This window comes from Podarcis liolepis (assembly GCF_965112155.1).
Source record: "Podarcis liolepis genome assembly, chromosome: 8".
Taxonomy (NCBI): Eukaryota; Metazoa; Chordata; class Lepidosauria; order Squamata; family Lacertidae; genus Podarcis; species Podarcis liolepis.
The window spans coordinates 8336737-8356522 of record NC_139560.1 but is presented as its reverse complement, the minus strand read 5'-3'; the positions used below and the strand labels follow the sequence as shown (position 1 = coordinate 8356522).

At 43.9% G+C, this 19786-nt stretch overlaps 1 protein-coding gene across 1 annotated transcript in view; it reads right to left on the bottom strand.

Moving 5' to 3' along the window:
- Window positions 1–19786, bottom strand: part of FAM135B (family with sequence similarity 135 member B) — a 140687-nt gene that overhangs the window by 10615 nt on the left and 110286 nt on the right. The window contains exons 8-13 of the mRNA XM_083516510.1: window positions 16294–16447; window positions 14813–14862; window positions 7319–7474; window positions 6029–6102; window positions 3328–3482; window positions 208–2233 (exon numbers count right to left, since the gene is read on the bottom strand). Coding sequence (XP_083372636.1) covers window positions 208–2233; window positions 3328–3482; window positions 6029–6102; window positions 7319–7474; window positions 14813–14862; window positions 16294–16447 — 2615 coding nt within the window. The remainder of the gene's footprint in view (window positions 1–207; window positions 2234–3327; window positions 3483–6028; window positions 6103–7318; window positions 7475–14812; window positions 14863–16293; window positions 16448–19786) is intronic.

Genomic DNA, 19786 nt, shown 5'->3' with positions numbered 1-19786 from the left:
TATCCTATACGTATCTTGTGAAAGATACGTGTGCTTCCCCCAAAACCACCTTCAATCCAAATTGTAAAAAGAAAGACCTAGCTGAGCTTCTGGGCTTCCTGAACCCCAGCTGCTGGTGTAAGGAGAAGTACCAAATCAACCCACCAAATCCAATAAATTGCAGCCAATAGAACAGGTGGGGAATAAAAAGCCCTTGGACCTACTTACCTAAGCATCCTTTCATTGGTCTCCCCATCCACATCACTGGACTCACAGGAGATGACCCCAAAGGAGCCCACTGGTTGGTGAGTAATTGGAGAAGTGACCTGCTTGGAGGAGAAGCCGGCCACTGGTGGGTTCTCTTTGAGAACCGAAGAAAAAGGAAGGCAGGTGGCTGTGCAAGAAACAGATAAGTTGACCACCTCAATAGCCTTTTTGCTCTCGAGCGCCAGTGGCCCTGGAGCCACTGAATGGAAGCTTGTGCTGTTTGCCACCATTTTGAATTCTCGGTTTTCTGGTTCTGCACAGTAGGATCCACAGCTGGGTCTGTTATCCAGATCAATTTCTTGTAAGTTGGGTATTTCTCCACCACATATCACTACTTTGCCATTGGCAAGAGAACTGCCATGGGGACCCTTTGCAGAGACAGGTTCAGGTACCACCTCTGATGAGGCTGTGCTAGTATAGTCTGGTGTGTGGCCCTCATGGTGTGAAAAAACCTCAACGTTTGTGGAATACGAACCATGGACTGTGTGCAAATTTACCTCCTCCTCATACACATCAAGAGGAGTGGTGTTGGTGTCCAAATAGTCACCAACCCTTCCCAAGCAGATCTCCTCTGTTCTCTTTGGCAGCTGGCTTTCAACTGTGCCATCTAGATTTTCATTTTGCATTAGAAACACAGCTTCTCCTGTGGCTTCCAAGCCACAGTCCACCTCTGAAAAGCCCTCGGCAGCATCTGGTAAGTGAGGACTGTCAATATTTTCTTCAAAGGCAGATTTGGGGTGTTCCATGGTAGCAAATGGAAGTGGCAACCCACCATTTTCTCTGGCATTCCGGCACATGGAAACGTTTTCTGCTAGGGCCATGCTGGTGCACCCTATTTCCACGTATTGCCCCTCTGCGGTGTCCAACATAGTTTTTGCATGTTTTGATATATCCATGTCATCAACAGGCTCCTCAGGGCTACTGATCTGAGGAGCTGAGATAGATTTCGTCAGCTTATTGGGCTCCACCTCCCGCTCTTCCTCCTCATAGGGCAAAGAGCTGATTGAGGTGAGGGAGGCTTGGATGCCACTGGGCAAGCTGGTATTGCTTTCTGTGTGCCCTCCCTCCAGAGAGTTACGGTGAATCGCGTGCCTTCTGACGAGCTGGTGAAGAATCTCCCGGTCGCTGGGTAACTCCAAAGCCTTACTCCGTGCATCAGACCAAGCTACTGAACTGGGCTCGCTTTCAATCCCTGAGTCTGAGATTAGTGACGATGATCTCTTAATGACCCCTGATGTCAAGCTGAACTCCTCACACTCCTGCACTCTTTGCTCCTTAATCTCCTCAGCATCTTTTATCTCGTTCAGTGAACCCAAATCATCACTTACATCAAATGTCCTCAAGGATGGCAATGTTGACTCACAACTCTGATCCGCTGGTTTCTCTTGGGCATTTAGAAGTTTGTCTGAAGTGAGAGTAGATTCACAACCATCCCCTGAAGCTGCCTGGCTCAATTCAATCTCATTCAAAAGTTTGTGTTGTCCACATGTGCCACCATCATACTGGGCAGTCATGACTAGCATTGGTTCTCCTTGGTGGTCATTATTACACACTGGGCTTATGTCCAAATAGGCGGCCTCCGGTGAAAGTCTGTCACTCATATTTTCTGAAAGCTCCATTGGTGTCTTAAGGCTTTCTGTATTATCTTTCAGGAGTTCTGATTGCAAACCAGAAATCATATTGCTAGCCAGATCTGACTCATCCCCATGGGACTGGGCATCTCCATTCATTGTGTGTACCTGAGTTGTGGGGTGATCCTTGAGACTCTCAACCATACAGGAATCTCCTTTTGGATAGCTGCGACCATACACCGATTTTCCATTTATCCTATCTGTATGGATAATGAAAGGGGCATTGTTCCTGAAATCTCCCTTTGCTAAAGCAGTGTCATCATTTGAAGATGCAGCCTCATTTTCTCCTATTAAGTCCACTTGTGATTTGCCAGCAGCAGAAACAACATAATCCGGCAAGCTGTCCAAGCTCTGAACTGAAAGAGAGAGTGAGAAAATACCCCCTGATTATTATAGCAATACTAGAAACTAATTGTTTCAGTAAAATTACCAGCTTGATTCAAAAAACAGTTTTATTGAGTTACAATATATAGTAATTAGGACGCGGGTGGCACTGTGGTCTAAACCATGGAGCCTCTTGGGTCGGCAGTTCGAATCCTCACAACGGAGTGAGCTTTCGTTGCTCTGTCCCAGCGCCTGCCAACCTAGCAGTTTGAAAGCATGCCAGTACAAGTAGATAAATAGGTACTGCTGTGGTGGGAAGGTAAACGGCGTTTCCGTGCGCTCTGGTTTCTGTCACAGTGTTCCATTGTGCCAGAAGCGGTTTAGTAATGCTGGCCACATGACCTGGAAAGCTGTCTGTAGACAAACGCCAGCTCCCTCAGCCTGAAAGCGAGATGAGCGCTGCAACCCCATAAATGCCTTTGACTGGACTTCACCACCCAGGAGTCCTTTACCTCCTTTTATATAACAATTACAAAAAAGAATAATACAAAAAGGGGAAGAGTTGGGATTCTACAGCATTCTTGTGGCATCCCCTGCAGTGCAGTGCCCAGTGTCAATCAATCAATCAATCAATCAATCAATCAGTAGCTGAACTGGGTTCCACACGATCACAGAAACAAGTCACAAAAACGAAGTCACAAGTCACAGTCACAAAAACAAAAAACTGCACAAACAAAAATGCCAAAAATAAAATAAAAAACAAAAGCACCAAATATAGGCTCCAAATATCACTTCTGTGTTGTGTGGGTGCCCGGGACAACCTCAGAATGGAAGAGAAGTCTCTCATTAGCAACGGGGGACTCAATTTACAAACAGAACACACAGAGAAAGGAAGAGGAACAGTGTAGGACTCAAAATGGAGCACATTCAGCTTCCGAAAAAGAGTTCGAAAACCTTAACACCTACTTCTGGTTTTGCAGCGTTTGGGTTCTAAGTTGTTTGTAAAATAAGCTGTTCGGAAACCGGGGTACCACTGTACTTGTAAAACCAAATAAAAATTATTTCAAAAAGAAAAAAGGAAGCAAAGTTCCCAAGGAGGAGCTCCAAAGCTCAGTTTATTACCCACCTTTGTAGGGGAAATCGACATATCTGTCTTCAAAAATAATCGGCAGCGTGCCCCAGTCTCCATCAATGTCGAGGCACTCTACTGGCAGGGGGGGCATGCTGGTGAGGTACTCGGAGTTCCGGACTTCTGATGAGATTTGGTTGTGATGCTGGATGCTGTTTGGAAGAAATGGAAGGGTAACTTTTCCCTGGTGTAGAGTTTCCCCACTTCCAGTTTCTTTGGACTGAGTTCCCGCCCCCTGGAGAGTTTGCCACAATCACCAGCAACAACCCACTTGAACCAAACATGAAACTCCATCTAAATCAAGGGTGGGCATTTTTCAGTCTGGGGGCTGCATTCCATTCCAGGCAACCTCCTGAGGGCCACGTGGACAGGACCAGAAGCAAAAGTGGGTGGATCAACAAATGGAAACTTTACATCTGAATGGTAGGCTAGTTTCCATACCCCTGTGCTCCACCCAAGGAAAAGAGAAAAAGGAAGGAAGGAAGGAAGGAAGGAAGGAAGGAAGGAAGGAAGGAAGGAAGGAAAGAAGGACACATTACAGCAGGGTAAAACATTCTGGGTGTGAAGCAGTCAGTGAGGGGTATGGCCTAAGGGCCAGTCTAGAGGGGAACGGAGGGTTGTCTTGGCCCCTAGGCTTGAGGTTCTCTACCCCTCCTGGCTTTACTTCTGTAACAAAACAAACCAACCCCTGCGTTGCAAAGAGAACGTCAGCAATGTCTAGGCAACACTATGACCATATACATACGTAATAGACAATCTTTATAAAATTCCCTCAAACCATAAGAAGTACAAAATGAATTTTTTAGTCTCAAAGTCTCTGAAAATCTTTAAATGAAGCGAGGTACCAAACTTTGCATGATGAAAGACAAGCTGTGAAGCTTTGTGTATTCAGCAAATATGATGTCCAACACTGAACAGTGATTCCAGATATTGGCTACTGTTTCGTAGAATTCTTCGTCAGTGTGGTGGGAGGATATAGAATTGCTTCATAATCTTATTTCGAATGAATGTATGTAAATGAAAATATCAAATGCTGTGGAACAGTGCTCATGTAATAATGTAAAGGTAAAGGTAAAGGGACCCCTGACCATTAGGTCCAGTCGTGGCCGACTCTGGGGTTGCGGCGCTCATCTCGCTTTATTGGCCAAGGGAGCCGGCGTACAGCTTCCAGGTCATGTGGCCAGCATGACTAAGCTACTTCTGGCAAACCAGAGCAGCGCACGGAAATGCCGTTTACCGTCCCGCTGGAGCGGTACCTATTTATCTACTTGCACTTTGACATGCTTTCGAACTGCTAGGTTGGCAGGAGCAGGGACCGAGCAATGGGACCTCACCCCGTCGCGGGTATTTGAACTGCTGACCTTCTGATCGGCAAGTCCTAGGCTCTGTGGTTTAACCCACAATGCCACCCGCTGCTTATTCCACAGCATTTGTTCTTCTTATGGCTTTACTTCTGTGACAGATCCTCTCCTTACACCAAACACTCATTCTATGCCCTACTTGAGACACAGATGTGTGCCAGCCCATGTCTTTAGAACTGGAGGTGGAGAAGGAGAATATCTCACCTCTCAGGGTGGGATATGTTATATGATGACTTGAGACAGAGCCTTCTTCATGGTTGCCCCCCAATTATACTGGAAGGTACCCACTACACTGGAGGTGCCCACTACACCTCCAACATTTCTCCGATCAAAATAGGGATGTCCTATTCCATAATAACAATAATTTTACTATTTATACCTTGCCCATCTGACTGGGTTGTCGCAGCTGCTCTGGGCAGCTTCAGACATATATAAAAGCACTATAAAGCATTCACTATACAGGGCTGCCTTCAGATGGCTCAGGGGTCAGATAACTCCATACCCCCAACTTTTCTCCAGTGTAAATAGGGACATCCTAAGAGAAAGCGGGACATTCTGGGATCAAATTAGAAACCGGGACAGCTTCTGGAAATCTGGCACTGTTCCTGGAAAACTATGACACATGGAGGGTCTGCAAATTCTATTATCCTTGCTGTCAGCTTTCTGGGGATGACAGGAGTTCGAGTCCTACAATGTGTAGACAGCACCATGTTGGCAAACCCTGAACAAAGACATGCATTTATTATCTGATACTCAAAGGGAGGTTGCATCTGAATATGGAAGCCCCATTTAGCTTAGCTGCCAGAGCTAAGAGCGTTAGACCGATCTGTCCCCCATGTAATTGATTTGATCACAGAAGCACCCCCTGGCAAAATGACAATAAGCATCTGTTGGCCACAGAACAAAGAGAGATTGATTCTGCCAGTATCTCTCTTTGAAATCTCTGGTTTTTATTGTGCAACATTTTCTAATTCTAAACTAAAAAACTAGGCTGACCACCCTGCTGGGACGTGCTTCTGTAAATCTGGGACTCTCCCTGGAAAAGTGGGACACTGGAGGAAAGTGCATATATTGTGTTTTCTGTGGGTTGGAAGACACCATAAGAGGGCTTGACCTCCCAAAATCAGCATTACAGTATATTAGGATGTGATACTGTACCTACCTTCCAGGGAATAAGCCCAATTTAGTGCCACGGAGCCTACTACTAGGTAGCTATACCCAGAATTGCATGGTCACATAAGTGTGTCATATTTTTCTTTTAATAAGTGAGAAAATAAATGTCATTAAAATATATAACACCACAGTCAAAAGGTAGAAATGCATCAAAAATTACATACAGGCTTTCCTGGAAAGTCACAACGGCAGGCTTTTGATGCTCAGCATGAAAGAAAGCCTCAGAGAATCTTCTTACCTGGAGAAGAAAAACATGTTAGAAGGTGTATCACCTTCAAAACATAGTCTATAATCTATGTTTATTTGTATATTGTCTACGTAACAGCCCACGACATCTGACATTCCTGGAATCAGAGTCAGCAGTGCATTTAAAAAGGCCACAGAAGTTTGGGGTGCAAAGAAAATATACCTTGGCTTGTTCGGACAATTGAGTCCAGAAGTTGTGCTGACTACAAGAAAATAAATATTAGGAACTCCCCGATGTAGGGATCAATCTAGTTAAACATGCATTTTGGCAGGAGGGAGGAAGAAAATGTCTGGAAGTGTGCATTTTGAAGAATTTGTGCTTTAAAATATATATTTAAATGCACATTTTTTTTGGGGGGGGGTGGATGTAAATAAATGTGGAAATGGGACAGAGCAGTACAGATTTATGGGTGAACCTATGTGAAGGTGTTCTTGAATGTGGATATTGTTCTTGAAGCTACCAGCATGAGTTTGACCAAACTGCGGGAGGAAGTGGAAGACAGAAGTGCCTGGTGTGCTCTGGTCCATGGGGTCACAAAGAGTTGGACACGACTAAATGACTAAACAACAACAAATGTGAAGGTGACATAAACTGGGTATAACTCATTCCTGTGATGGAGCCAAACATAAACAAATTTAGTATGCCACTCTCGGGTGCTCCACAATGAGATGTCCCGGCTTTCCACACTTTCTGGAAGTATCCTTGGGGAAGATGCCAGAATGCTAAATCATCTCCTTTTTGGGAAATTTTGGGAAGTGAAATTGTAAAATGAAAGAACACAGACATCCACTGCATAATTTTACAAGATTCAAAGACACCCACATGGATATCACCAAAATTCTGCTTTCCCTTCCATAATTTTTGGGGATATTTTCTTTCTGAGACCCTCCTGACAGCAAATGACAAAATAAAATGGGGGTTTAAGGGCAGGTTTGCATCTAAACGAACAAATAAGATTGAAACCAGCATTTTATTGTAAACGTGGTAGCACTTCCGTTTATTGTCATTATTACTGGTCACATCGTCCAAAACAACTCAATGCAATCTTGGTTATGCTAAATTTTAGGAAATTCATGAAATTTGGGAACCCCTAAAGACACACAAAACAACTCTGCAATGCCCTTAAAAATGAGTGGGATTGCCTATAGCCTTCGATTGTATCAGGTTGTTCCTCCAAGTAGGGTTCAGAACCATCTTGCAAGGTTACCCTCAGAGTGTGATGTTCCTGAACAAGATAGGCTGTGACATCTGGGTGCAGGGTTACAAACTCCAGAAACTGGGTCCAGAGAGCCAAAAGGTGGGAGCAGAGCCAAGTGAGGTCTTTGCTGATCTGCTCTGCTATCTTTTCTGGATTGTTCAGCATCTGGAAGGGTAAAAAGTAGATATTGTCAAGGCAAACTAGTGTCAATGACCTTTGAATTGGTTTTTATTTTATTTTATTTTGCAAAGAGTCAAACATCTGAATAAGCCTGGAGGAGACCCAAAATGATTCAGAGCAGAACAGCACAGCCGTACCTCTTGTTACTTGAGTCTCCGGTTGCGTTTATTCAGGATACGAATGTGGCAAACCTGGGAGTGTATACTTCCAGGTTTCACCGCCTGTACATGCGTAGAAGCGCTCTATCATGCCATGCATTTGCGCAGAAGCAGCGCTCTAGTTGTGGACTTTTTGAGGTGTGAACGACACCCCGGAATGGATCAAGTCCGTAACTAGAGGTACCACTGTATAGCCTTATTGGGTTCCAACTACAGTGGGCGCTCGGGTTGTGAACGTGATCTGTGCGGGAAGCACGTTCGCAACCCGCAGCGCTGCGTCTGTGCACGTGCGGGTTGCGATTCAGCGATTCGACGCTTCTGCGCAAGCGCTGAAACCCGGTAGTAACCCATTCCGGTACTTCTGGGTTCGGTGTGGTGCGCAACCCAAAATCGTGCAACCCAAACTGTCCGTAACTCGAGGTATGACTGTATGGGAAATGAACTTAGGCAAAACAACACAAGAAGAGTTCTGCTAGATTAGGCCACAAACCCATCTAATATGGCATCCAGTTTTTCACAGTGATCAACCATTTGCCTATGCAGCAGCTGACGCAAGCAGGACATGGGTTCTAAAATATCTACATTGGCTCCCAGTGCGTTTCCAGACGCAATCAATGTCTTGGTGTTGACCCTTAAAGCCCTAGATGGCATTGGCCCTGTATACCTGAAGGAGTGTCTCCACCTTATTGTGCAGCCCAGACACTGACATTCATCTCAGAAGGCATTCTGGCGGTTCCCTCACTGCGAGAAGGCAAGTTACAGGGAACCAGGCAGAGGGCCTTCTCGGTAGTGCCACCACCCTGTGGAACGCCCTCCCGTCAGATGTCAAGGAGATAAACAACTTTCCATAGACATCTGAAGGCAGTCTTGTATCAGGAGGCTTTTTTACATTGGAAGCCACCCAGAGTGGCTGGCGCAACCCAGTCAGATGGGTGGGGTACAAGTAAATCATCATCATTATCTTAACACTGTACAATAGTACCCTGTCCTCTTGTGACTCCTAGCAACTGGTGTTAAGAGACATATGACCCCTAACACCTTTGAATTAGGGGGAAATCTTTTGCCAATATGCACCAAGATAAGGAGTTCAGGATTCCCAGCTCATGTAGGCTTAGCCAGGATTAAGTCCTCATCCCCAACTCAGCAGAAGACATTAAGGCAGTTTGAGTGCATTGTGCATATTAAGAAAGCTATGTTGAAATTTTTCAACTTTTATCAAGGCTCTTTTCTCACTCTTATAGAATCGATCATAAAATTTTAGAGTTGGATAGGGCACAAAGTGTTACCTATTCCAACCCTTTAATTTGTCTGGTAATTTCCCTGGTATTTCATGTATCTTGTAATGTAACTCAGTGTGAAACTCAGCGTTGGCAACGCGAGGTACAGAAGCCTGTACTGGAAATGTTGCTCAGCACTTTTTCCTCCCTCAGAGTTCCTCAATCATTTCCTCCTGGAAGGGGCTTCAAATTCTCCTGAAAATTTTGCTTCTTGCCGAGTTCAACTCAATCTTGCTCTGGATTTGATGGCATCTGTGTCCTGCCCCTCTCCTTCCCTATTTCCAGCTTTTTCAAATGAACATTACTCGTGAGCATCAATCTAGATTGAGCTTCTGACAAGGATAATGGGAGTAGTAAAATATTCAAAATGTTTTGCGAGTCTAGTTCTGGGGAAAGATTTAAGCTGACAACGAAAGATGGGGTGATTTATGGCAAATATATTTTACAGTGGCTGAGATCCAGAGTTTCTCCTGCTGGTGAGAGGCTATTCTCTGCAGTGTTGCCAGGATGAGATGCTCCCACTAGATGAAGGTGGTTGTGGGACAATTTACAACCATTTCCCTTTCTCCCTCCAGATCTTTATGCTCCCCCAAATTCTGCTTGGTGGGGGTTGGGAACCCCTTCAAAGCAACATGAGATGCAATACATGTGGGAATGTTCAGAATGACAGGAGAGGATATATTGTTTATTAATATCCTTCCTAACTTGCGTTAGCAAGTTCCTTTATGTAGCAGAGTTACATTCCCCCCTTTTATATGCACAGCAGATAGCTGGTTGCAGGCTCGTGTGAGCCTCTCACTATTATACAATTCAGTCTGCCTCAGGCTGAATTGTACGTTCCCTTGAATCCGTCTTAAAAGAATAAAGATGTGACAATCCTATTCAAAGTCAATAAAAGAAATTTACTCACATCAGTTCACAGTTGGATTCCTGAAGGCAGATTTAGTTACAAATATGTACATGTGGATCTACCCCATATGGGGGAATAATCCCAGTGCTTCTGCTAACTGAGATCTAGCAGAGCAGTCCTGGCCAGAAGGTGGTCAAACAAAGAAGGAAGTCAAAAAGAGAAAGGTGTGCTGCGTGACTCATCCTTTTGTTACCTGGCAGGTTAGGTCACGCCCACCTTCTATCACATGCAAAAGGAAGGATGCTCCAGCCAGGAGGAAACATTCCCTCACATGTCTTCTCTAGGATTACAAGGAATGTTGTACTTGACTGATTCTCATGGATCACATCCCACAATACAGAATGAGAGGTAACACGAGGTGCTATGGTGGAGCGTAGGAGAGGGAAATGGACAAAAAATTGCCTCTCATCTTCCACCAGCAGGTTCCCTTGCTGGAACTCAGGGTTGTACCTAATACTACCATTCTGCTGAAGCTGCCTGTGAACAACTAAGTGTTCTTTCCTATGGACTGCAAAAATAGAAACAACAGACATTTCTTGTTGTCAATTATACATTGTCCGCTAGATGGTGCTGCTCCATCTATAATGTTTTTTAAAACCCCCGCTAACATGCCAAACTTTTTCTGATGCATCTGCAATATTTCCCTTCTTTGTTCCTCCAAGCACTTCCCAGCAGGGTGGTCAGCCTAGTTTTTAGTTTAGAATTAGAAAATGCCGCACGATAAAAATCAGAGATTTCAAACAGAGATACTGGCAGAATAAATCTCTCTTTGTTCTGTGGCCAACAGTTGCTTATTATCATTTTGCTGTGGGTGGTGGGGATAATTCAGTGTGGTCTGTTCTTTGTGGGGTTCTCTTCTGCAGCCATAAACTGTGGAAGTGGCAAATTCCCCAGATCTGATCAATTACACGGAGGACAGATCGGTCAAATGCTCTTAGCTATGGCAGCGAAATGGGGCTTCCATATTCAGATGCAACATACCTAAGTATCAGATAATAAAATGCATGTCTTAGTTCAGGGTTTGCCAACATGGTGCTGCCTGAACATTGTAGGACTCCACTCCTATCATCCCCAGAAAGCTGAGAGCAAGGATGATGGTCTAAAAGAATCTGAAGGGAAACTCATTGGCTTCCTTACTAAAATCATAGAATCATAGAGTTGGAATAGACCACAAGGGCCATCAAGTCCAACCCCCTGCCAAGCAGGAAACACCATCAGAGCACTCCTGACATATGGTTGTCAAGCCTCTGCTTAAAGACCTCCAAAGTAGGAGACTCCACCACACTCCTTGGCAGCAAATTCCACTGTCAAACAGCTCTTACTGTCAGGAAGTTCTTCTTAATGTTGAGGTGGAATCTTCTTTCTTGTAGTTTGGCTCCATTGCTCCGTGTCCGCTTCTCTGGAGCAGCAGAAAACAACCTTTCTCCCTCCTCTATGTGACATCCTTTTATATATTTGAACATGGCTATCATATCACCCCTTAACCTCCTCTTCTCCAGGCTAAACATGCCCAGCTCCCTTAGCCGTTCCTCATAAGGCATCGTTTCCAGGCCTTTGACCATTTTGGTTGCCCTCCTCTGGACACGTTCCAGTTTGTCAGTGTCCTTCTTGAATTGTGGTGCCCAGAACTGGACACAGTACTCCAGGTGAGGTCTGAGCAGAGCAGAATAATAAACTCCACCTCGCTTCAAACACCAGGCATTAGCAAGAGATTTCATCCTTTTACATGCAGCGGACTTTAGCTTTGGCCTCGGAAATTAGCTAGAAGCAAGCAAAGCATAGTTTTGGTCTCCCCAGCAACCTTTTAACCCAGCTTGAATTGGGGACGAGCATAAACATTCAACCTTTCTGCTGTTTTTCAAACTTCTGGACTAACCACCTATAAACACTGTACTGCAATGGTCAGCAAAAGCTACCATGAGACTGCCAGCACCCAACTCCCATATCTTGCGACCTTGTCCTCTCCTAAAAAAATGTACTGGGCAGCAAAGTAAGCTAGTAAAACCCCAGACATGGCATCACCACCTTACCCTGGTTAGGTAAAGGTAAAGGACTCCTGGGCAGTTAAGTTCAGTCAAAGGGGCAGGGGGTGCTGTGGTCTAAACCACGGAGCCTCTTGGGCTTGCTGATCGGGAGGTTGGTGGTTCGAATCCCCATGAAAGTTGTTGCTCTGTCCCAGCTCCTACCAACCTAGCAGTTTGAAAGCATGCCAGTGCAAGTAGATAAATAGGTACTGCTGTGGTGGGAAGGTAAACAACATTTCCGTGTGCTCTGGTATCTGTCATGGTGTCCTGTTGCACCAGAAGCGGTTTAGTCATGCTGGCCACATGACCTGGAAAACTGTCTTTCCGACCTGAAAAGTAAGATGAGCACCACAACTCCATAGTCTCCTTTGACTGCATTTAACCGTCTAGGGGTCCTTTACCTTTACCTTTTACCCTGGTTACCAAGCGCTAACTCTTGGGTCTGCAAGATGAGGTAAGAAAAAGGAGGAAATAGCACATTTTCATAGGGAACAATGATAGCAAATAGGATCATGGTAAAGTCCAACCAATGTACTTGAAATGTATAAATCTCTGAATGTATAGGATCTGGAACTGGGTTCCCCTGAATCTTCTTACTTTACTCTGAATAAATCCCCCTTTTCCACCACTGGTGTGAATGCTTTCACCTGTCACCCCATCTTTGGATGTTTTGTCCATAATGTTGGCAGCCCAAGTATTCTGGAATGCTCTCGCTGCTGAAATATGGGGTATTTTGTAGATAAATAGGTACTGCTCCAGTGGGAAAGTAAACGGCGTTTCCATGCGCTGCTCTGGTTTCGCCAGAAGCGGCTTAGTCATGCTGTTGGTATTGCCATTGCACCATCTTCTGAAGGTACACCTGTTTAAGTAAGCATTAAACTCCTGAACCGAACTTCCTGTTTCAATGGCTGCTTTAGCTCTTTTAACGGTTGTGCTGTTTTATTGTATTGAATGAATATTCTAAGTGTGGGTGGTTTATTGTAATCTTTCGAGGGGGTTGTTTTCTTGTGTATTTCAATTAGGTGTCTTAATATTTTCTTTTTGTAATTGCTTTTCTACTTGTAAAATCATTTAGAAGACACCTTGGCAATTAAGTGGCACATAAATGAATAAATAATAATGCTAATACCCCTGTCTTAATCAAGTTCTTCGCTTTGGAACCGAGCATAATACTACCCAGCCATTCTTAGAACACCACAGGGCACCATAATGCCAGCCATGAGAAACATCACCAGTGATCGCCTCACAATAAGAACCCACATTTAGCAGATATTAGGCCAATTTTGTCCATCCACAGAAAATCCCATGCCTAAGAACAACTCTGCTGGATATCTCTTTTGAGTGGCTGTAGCCATCATTGTAGGGACGCAGGTGGCGCTGTGGTGTAAACCACTGAACCTTGGGCTTGCCGATCGGAGGGTTGGAGTTTTGAATCCCTCGACGGGGTGAGCTCTTGTTGTTCGGTCCCAGCTCCTGCCAACCTAGCAGTTCGAAACCACGTCAAAGTGCAAGTAGATAAATAGGTACTGCTCCAGCGGGAAAGTAAACGGCGTTTCCATGCGCTGCTCTGGTTTTGCCAGAAGCGGCTTAGTCATGCTGGCCACATGACCCGGGAAAACTGTCTGCAGGCAAATGTCGGCTCCCTCACGCAGGAAAGCAAGATGAGCGCCGCAACCCCAGAGTCGCGACTGGACTTAACTGTCAGGGGTCCTTTACCTTTCTTTACCTTTTTAGCCATCATTGTAGCTATCATGTGGCAGTAAGATTTATAAGATGAACCACTCTGTGTTGGGTGAAAGTATGTTGTGTTGTGTGCCTACTGCCAATCAACTTCATTCAGTGATTTTACATTATGGAATTTGAAGAGAAAAATAAACCCCTTTCCAAACCTTTCAGGGGTCTTTCTTTCTTTCTTTCTTTCTTTCTTTCTTTCTTTCTTTCTTCCTTCCTTCCTTCCTTCCTTCCTTCCTTCCTTCCTTCCTTCCTTCCTTCCTTCCTTTAAAAAAGCCTCAATATCTTTTGCTTTCCTTCATAAGGAAGCTTGAGAGATTTGATCTTTGCAGATTCCTATACTAAATCACTTGGTCTGCATATGGATCAGCACGGGGCATAAATAATATATTATTATTATTATTATTATTATTATTATTATTATTATTATTATTATTAGTTTCTTAGTTGTTTTTACATCCCACAATCTGCACCAAGTGATGATAAGAGCATCAGCTAGGTAAAGCAAGGCGTAGCATGATAAAAGTCAGAGTTAGAACAACTAGATCACAATCAAACCAGAAGCAGTGACAAACGATTGGACTACCCCAAGAAATAGCAATTGCCATTAAGATACAAAACCCTGGGCAAAATAAAAGATATGTATTCAGTCTTTGTTTAAATATATCCACTGTGGAAGCCAACCAGATGCAACTAGGTAGGACGTTCTGAAAATGTGGCATCACCACCAAGAAGGCCCTGCTCCATGTCACTTACAAGGCATGTTCATGTGTCACCTCTCAGCAATTTAAACATATCAAAATATTTGGATACGTTTTTGACAGAAGATAAACATTATATACAGATTTTAAACATTAGAATGTATATTTAAAAAAAAAGAAGTTTGAGAAGGTTTGTGGGTTTTCTTTTAGAAAAGAAGAATAACATGTGAATAAGGAAACTGAACAGAATTGAATTATGGGAAATAGCATGCAAAAGGGGAATGGGCTGGAATGAAATGGATTTCAAATCTCTGACAGAAAGTGCTCCAACCCCATGCAGAAGTCATTGTGCTGGAATGCAAAACTCAAGTAATTTTTGCATTCCAACACAACACTTCCTTCCCCATAGACAAATGCATGTACTTGAGAATGGGCATGCATCTTTGAAGAGGGAAAACGAAATATTGCTCTTGCAGTTGTTTGGGAAATGCACACAGAGGTGTGTGCTATTGTGCTAGCTACCTGTAGCTCTGCAGACAGCTGCAACAGGGTGTCTTCTACAGAAAGATCCTCTGGGAAAAAGAAGAAGAAAAAGGTACAATCATTATTTCAGAAGCATCTGTGCCCAGGGTTGATTTGCATGATAATAGGAACATCAGAAGACCTCAGCCAAATGTCTCAATTGAAATGATGGGATACACTTAGTTGCTCCATCTTTTCTCATATATCTTGCCAGATACAACAAGGTGCCAAAATAAAATTAAAATGAAATTCACCACCAACTCAATATAGCATAAATAAAAACCACAATCTACCCTTTGGCAAAAAGCAAATCAAAGATAAGTTGGATAATTCATACAGTCCCCCCCCCACTCTTTAATTCATTACAGGAGTTATTCTTGCCAATTGAAATAAAATTGTGACATCATTCATCCTAAATTAAAATTTCAAAGGCCTGCTAATTTTCTATGCCCCCCCCCATTTAATCATGGAATTAAATAATTGACCTGTTAAAAGATTCATATCCTATGGACAATGGGTAGAATCTTAGAGAGACGTGGGGAGCACAAATTGAACTCTATATGCTCTAAACTCCCGCTGCATATCATTTCAGCTAAACTCCAGAAAGCTTTTTAAAAGATGGAACTGAATTAGATAAGATAGCAGAATAATGGCATGCAGAATAAGTTATTTATAGATTGTATTCCCAAGTGAGAGCTGGACCATAAAGAAGGCTGATTGCCGAAGAATTGATGCTTATGGTGCTGGAGGAGACTCTTGAGAGTCCCATGGACTGCAAGAAGATCAAACCTATTCATTCTGAAGGAAATCAGCCCTGAAAGGACAGATCCTGAAGCTGAAGCTCCAATACTTTGGCCACCTCATGAAAAGAGAAGACTCCCTGGAAAAGACCCTGATGTTGGGAAAGATGGAGGGCACAAGGAGAAGGGAACAACAGAGAACGAGATGGTTGGACAGTGTTCTCAAAGCTACCAGCATGAGTTTGACCAAACTGCAGGAGGTAATGGAAGACAGGAGTGCCTGGCGTGCTCTGGTCCATGGAGTCACGAAGAGTCGGACACGACTAAATGACTAAACAACAACAACAATAATTCCCAAGGTTTATTGTTCTGTGAACTTATAAAACAACCTGTCAGGGAGGCTGGCATTATTGCCGTTATACTGCAGGTGGTGAGAGGGTTGTCGCAGCAAGATGTGTGGCCTGCTTTAAGCTGGGGATAAACTGAAAACTGGGGGTTTGGTGTCCCCTGCAAAAAGTTTCCTTCTTATGGTTGTTTGAAGGTGCTCCAAACAGCACAAAGGGAGAGGAAACTGTGAGCCCATTGCCAAGGTACCTGGACTGATGTGTGTAAGCAGTTTCCTTACGGCAGCAAAGAGGGAAGATTGGTATGGCAGAATCAGTCATCTTGTTGGGCTTCAAGTCACCTGAACACGAGAACTGGTCCTCATGCTCAGATCTCAGGCCACGGCTGTCCTCTTACCTAACTTCAGCTGCGGCAAATTGGGAATCTCCTTCGTGATGAAGGCATAGTACATGTGGAGTCCTCGATACGCCTTGAGGAGCAGGAGGCAAAGGTCTTTGTGCCACTTGTGCGCATGTTGCATGCAGTTTTCAGAGGGCACATAGAAGCTACCCTGCAAAAGAAAGGAAGAAAGAAAGGGACAAGGGGAGCAGATTATCGCAATGCTCATTTTTTTTAAAAAAAAATATTTATTAAGTTTTCCATTTTAATAATCCAATAAAAACCACATTAAAACATTCCAAATTACAATACAATAAAAAAGACAAAGCGTGTTCTCCATAACAGAGAGCACGTGTTGCGGTTGGGGAAACAGGCCACCCTGCAGTGACTAGGCAAATTTGGTGAGGAACCCAAGCCTTTAAGTGGTTAAATTTGGGTTGCTGGGGAGTTTTGAATGTTGCCAATTTGGAGGAGGGGTCAGAGTCTTTAAATACAAGGGCCAGACGTTGGACGTTCTCTTGGCCGTTTTGCATCGGATCACCCTCCCTCCCTCCCTTTTATAGGGTGGGGTTTTTTTCTGGATCGCTTGACCTTGCTATGCCTGTCATGGGGTCGTCCGCCTTGGAGCGGGGGCCTGGTAGGAATTTTGCCATCTGGCTGATTGGCTGGTGCCATTTGGTTTTTGCCTACTGCGTAGCAAATCGTCACAACTTGTAAGGTTGGCGGTTAGGCATTGGTTAAATTGGTGCTTGGAGGGGTAAGTGCCTACCCCTCCAAATGATGCGGAAAGGGAATTCCGTTAAAGGAATCCAGGGGCTTGCCATACAATTTGTCCTTGTCCCTGGAGTCGGACCTGTGGCCGTGCAAGCCCCACCGGAACATGAGGGTGAGAAATGAGGGACTGTTGCCCAGCTTCATTTCTTCACCCAATGCTTGTTTCCCACGCTGGCTTCCGTTGGTGTCCGGAAGGGCCAGCTCTGTCCTTGAGGGCAAGGACAGATAGTCAGAACCAATGCCTAAGCAACCACTCACATTTTTTGCATTTAAATAAAGTTGTGGCCAAAATTATGCCAAAAACCTTAAACAAAAAATCATGTGTGAAGTGTGAATTTTTTGGTGGGTGGCGCTGTGGGACTCAACACGCAAATATAAATGCCAAACTGTATATCTTTGGGTGACTTCCCATGCTCTGAATTTCACAGAGTGCTGATCATCTAGTATCACATTGCATTTCTTAATTAGTCAATAAACCATTCTGGTGTTGATCCTTCGCTTGATTTTCATTTATGTTTGCAACCACTAGTCTGTTCAGCTTTCGCCTTCATAGTTCTGTGTGAAATATTTCCCCCTGTTGTTATCCACATTCCAGCAATTCCATTTTCGATTTCTGCTCACAGGAGCCATAAACGCCACATCCCCCAAAAAAATACACCATTAGCACCGGGCAGCCATCCAGAATTCCCCTCTGTAGTCTCGCTCCATCTCCCAACATGCTGGTACCTCCACAAGAACAAAACTCCAGTCCAGAATTCTTTCCATCCTTGCACTGAGGGTAGCTGACAGAATCCTCACCCTGTCAGTATTATAATTGAACCACAATGGCAGCAGAGTGTTCTTTCAAGCTCGCTTGTGTATTTCAAACAGTTGCCTTTCGGGGGAGGTTTACCAGGTATAACTGCAAGTACATATACAGTCATACCTCGGGTTACAGATGCTTCAGGTTGCGTGTTTTTGGGTTATGGATGCACCAAAACCTGGTTTTGGTGGTCACGCATGCGCAGCACCACTAAATCACGCTTTGCAGAAGCACTGAATTGCAACCTGCGCATGTGCAGACCCGGCACTGCAGGTTGCGAACGTGCCTCCGCATGGATCGCGTTCGCAACCCGAGCGTCCACTTTATATCAAAAGAGAATAAAAAAGACTCACCTTCCCCTGGGGTTATAAAATTAATCCACCAATTAATTCCACCAGTATTGCAACGCTCAATTTACAATAGTTCCAGGCTGAGTTGGCTTTAAAAGACGTCCTTTGGAGAACAATACCAAGATCTAGCTAGACCAATATTTTGCATGCCAGGAGTTTCCAAGACTAAGGGTGACTGTGGTGACCTCCCTACTGTCTCCCCGACCCTGTAAGCAACAATAACCCAATAACCCTCCTGCTGGCATACTAGTACAGGGGATCTACTTCACCCAGAGAGCCACTTCTGATAGCTTCTGGAGCATTTTGTCCCTCATCCATCCTGAACCAGCTGCTAATCACAGTCATTTTGGTGATCTTACGGTGATCTACCTACAGGACTGCCTCTCCTGATATGCACCGCGAAGGACCTTAAGGTCCACAAATGACAACACCTTGGACGTCCCAAGTCGCAAGGTGGTTAAATTGGTCTCAACTAGGGCCAGGGCCTTCTCGGCTGTGGCCCCGACTTGGTGGAACGCTCTGTCACAAGAGACTAGGGCCCTGCAGGACTTGACATCTTTCCGCAAGGCCTGCAAGACAGAGCTGCTCCACCTGGTCTTTGGTTTGGACTCAGTCTGACCCTTATGTTTCCATCCCCTTATGGTCTTGATCTATTGTCTATTTTTAAATGAGGCTGCATTTTAAATTGTATTTTAACCTGTATTTTAAATTGATTTGTTTTTGTCATATTATGTTTTTATTGTAATTTTACTGGTGTTAGCCGCCCTGAGCTCAGCTCTGGCCGGGGAGGGCAGGGTATAAATTCTTATTCTTATTCTTATTCTTATTCTTATTCTTATTCTTATTCTTATTCTTATTCTTATTCTTCTTCTTCTTCTTCTTCTTCTTCTTCTTCTTCTTCTTCTTCTTCTTCTTCTTCTTCTTCTTATTATTATTATCTTGCAATAGGAGCAAAACAATCCCTCTCTTTATATCTCAATCATTTGTGATTTAATAAAACACTACTATGCTAACTTCCCTTCTAAACTAAGATGTTCCCCTACAGAGCTGTATGCACTTGTGTATATATGCATGTATCAGTGTATCTTGTGTAGCAATGCATAAAGAGAGAGAGAATTACAGCAAAGACACAATTCCCACATCTCATTTTTTTCTTCCTCTTCGCTGTATTTATCACGCTGAAAAGAGGTGGTATTCCACCCTCAGATTGTTTAGAAAAGCCACGACAGCAACCAAATGTTTCATTTTGTTTCGAAAGTCATCAATTTACAACACCACCTAATTTTCAAACTTAATGCAGTGTGGTTGCAAAACAAGGCAGCGTTTTAAAGGACATGTTTGCAGCCTGTCTCAATTCAAAATGCTGTGAAACAAGATAATAAACAACAGAGGAACGGAATGGGGGATGCGTTATTTTACATCAGTGAAAACTTGTGCTTTTCTGAAATCCATCCTACAGTTTTTTGAATGCTTTCTGCACCTGTGAAAGACATTTTCATTGTTCTGACTCATTCTCAGGACACTTTTAGAATTTTGAAAAAAAAAATTATGGGTTTGGGGCTTTGATCTTGCGTTATCACTGCTA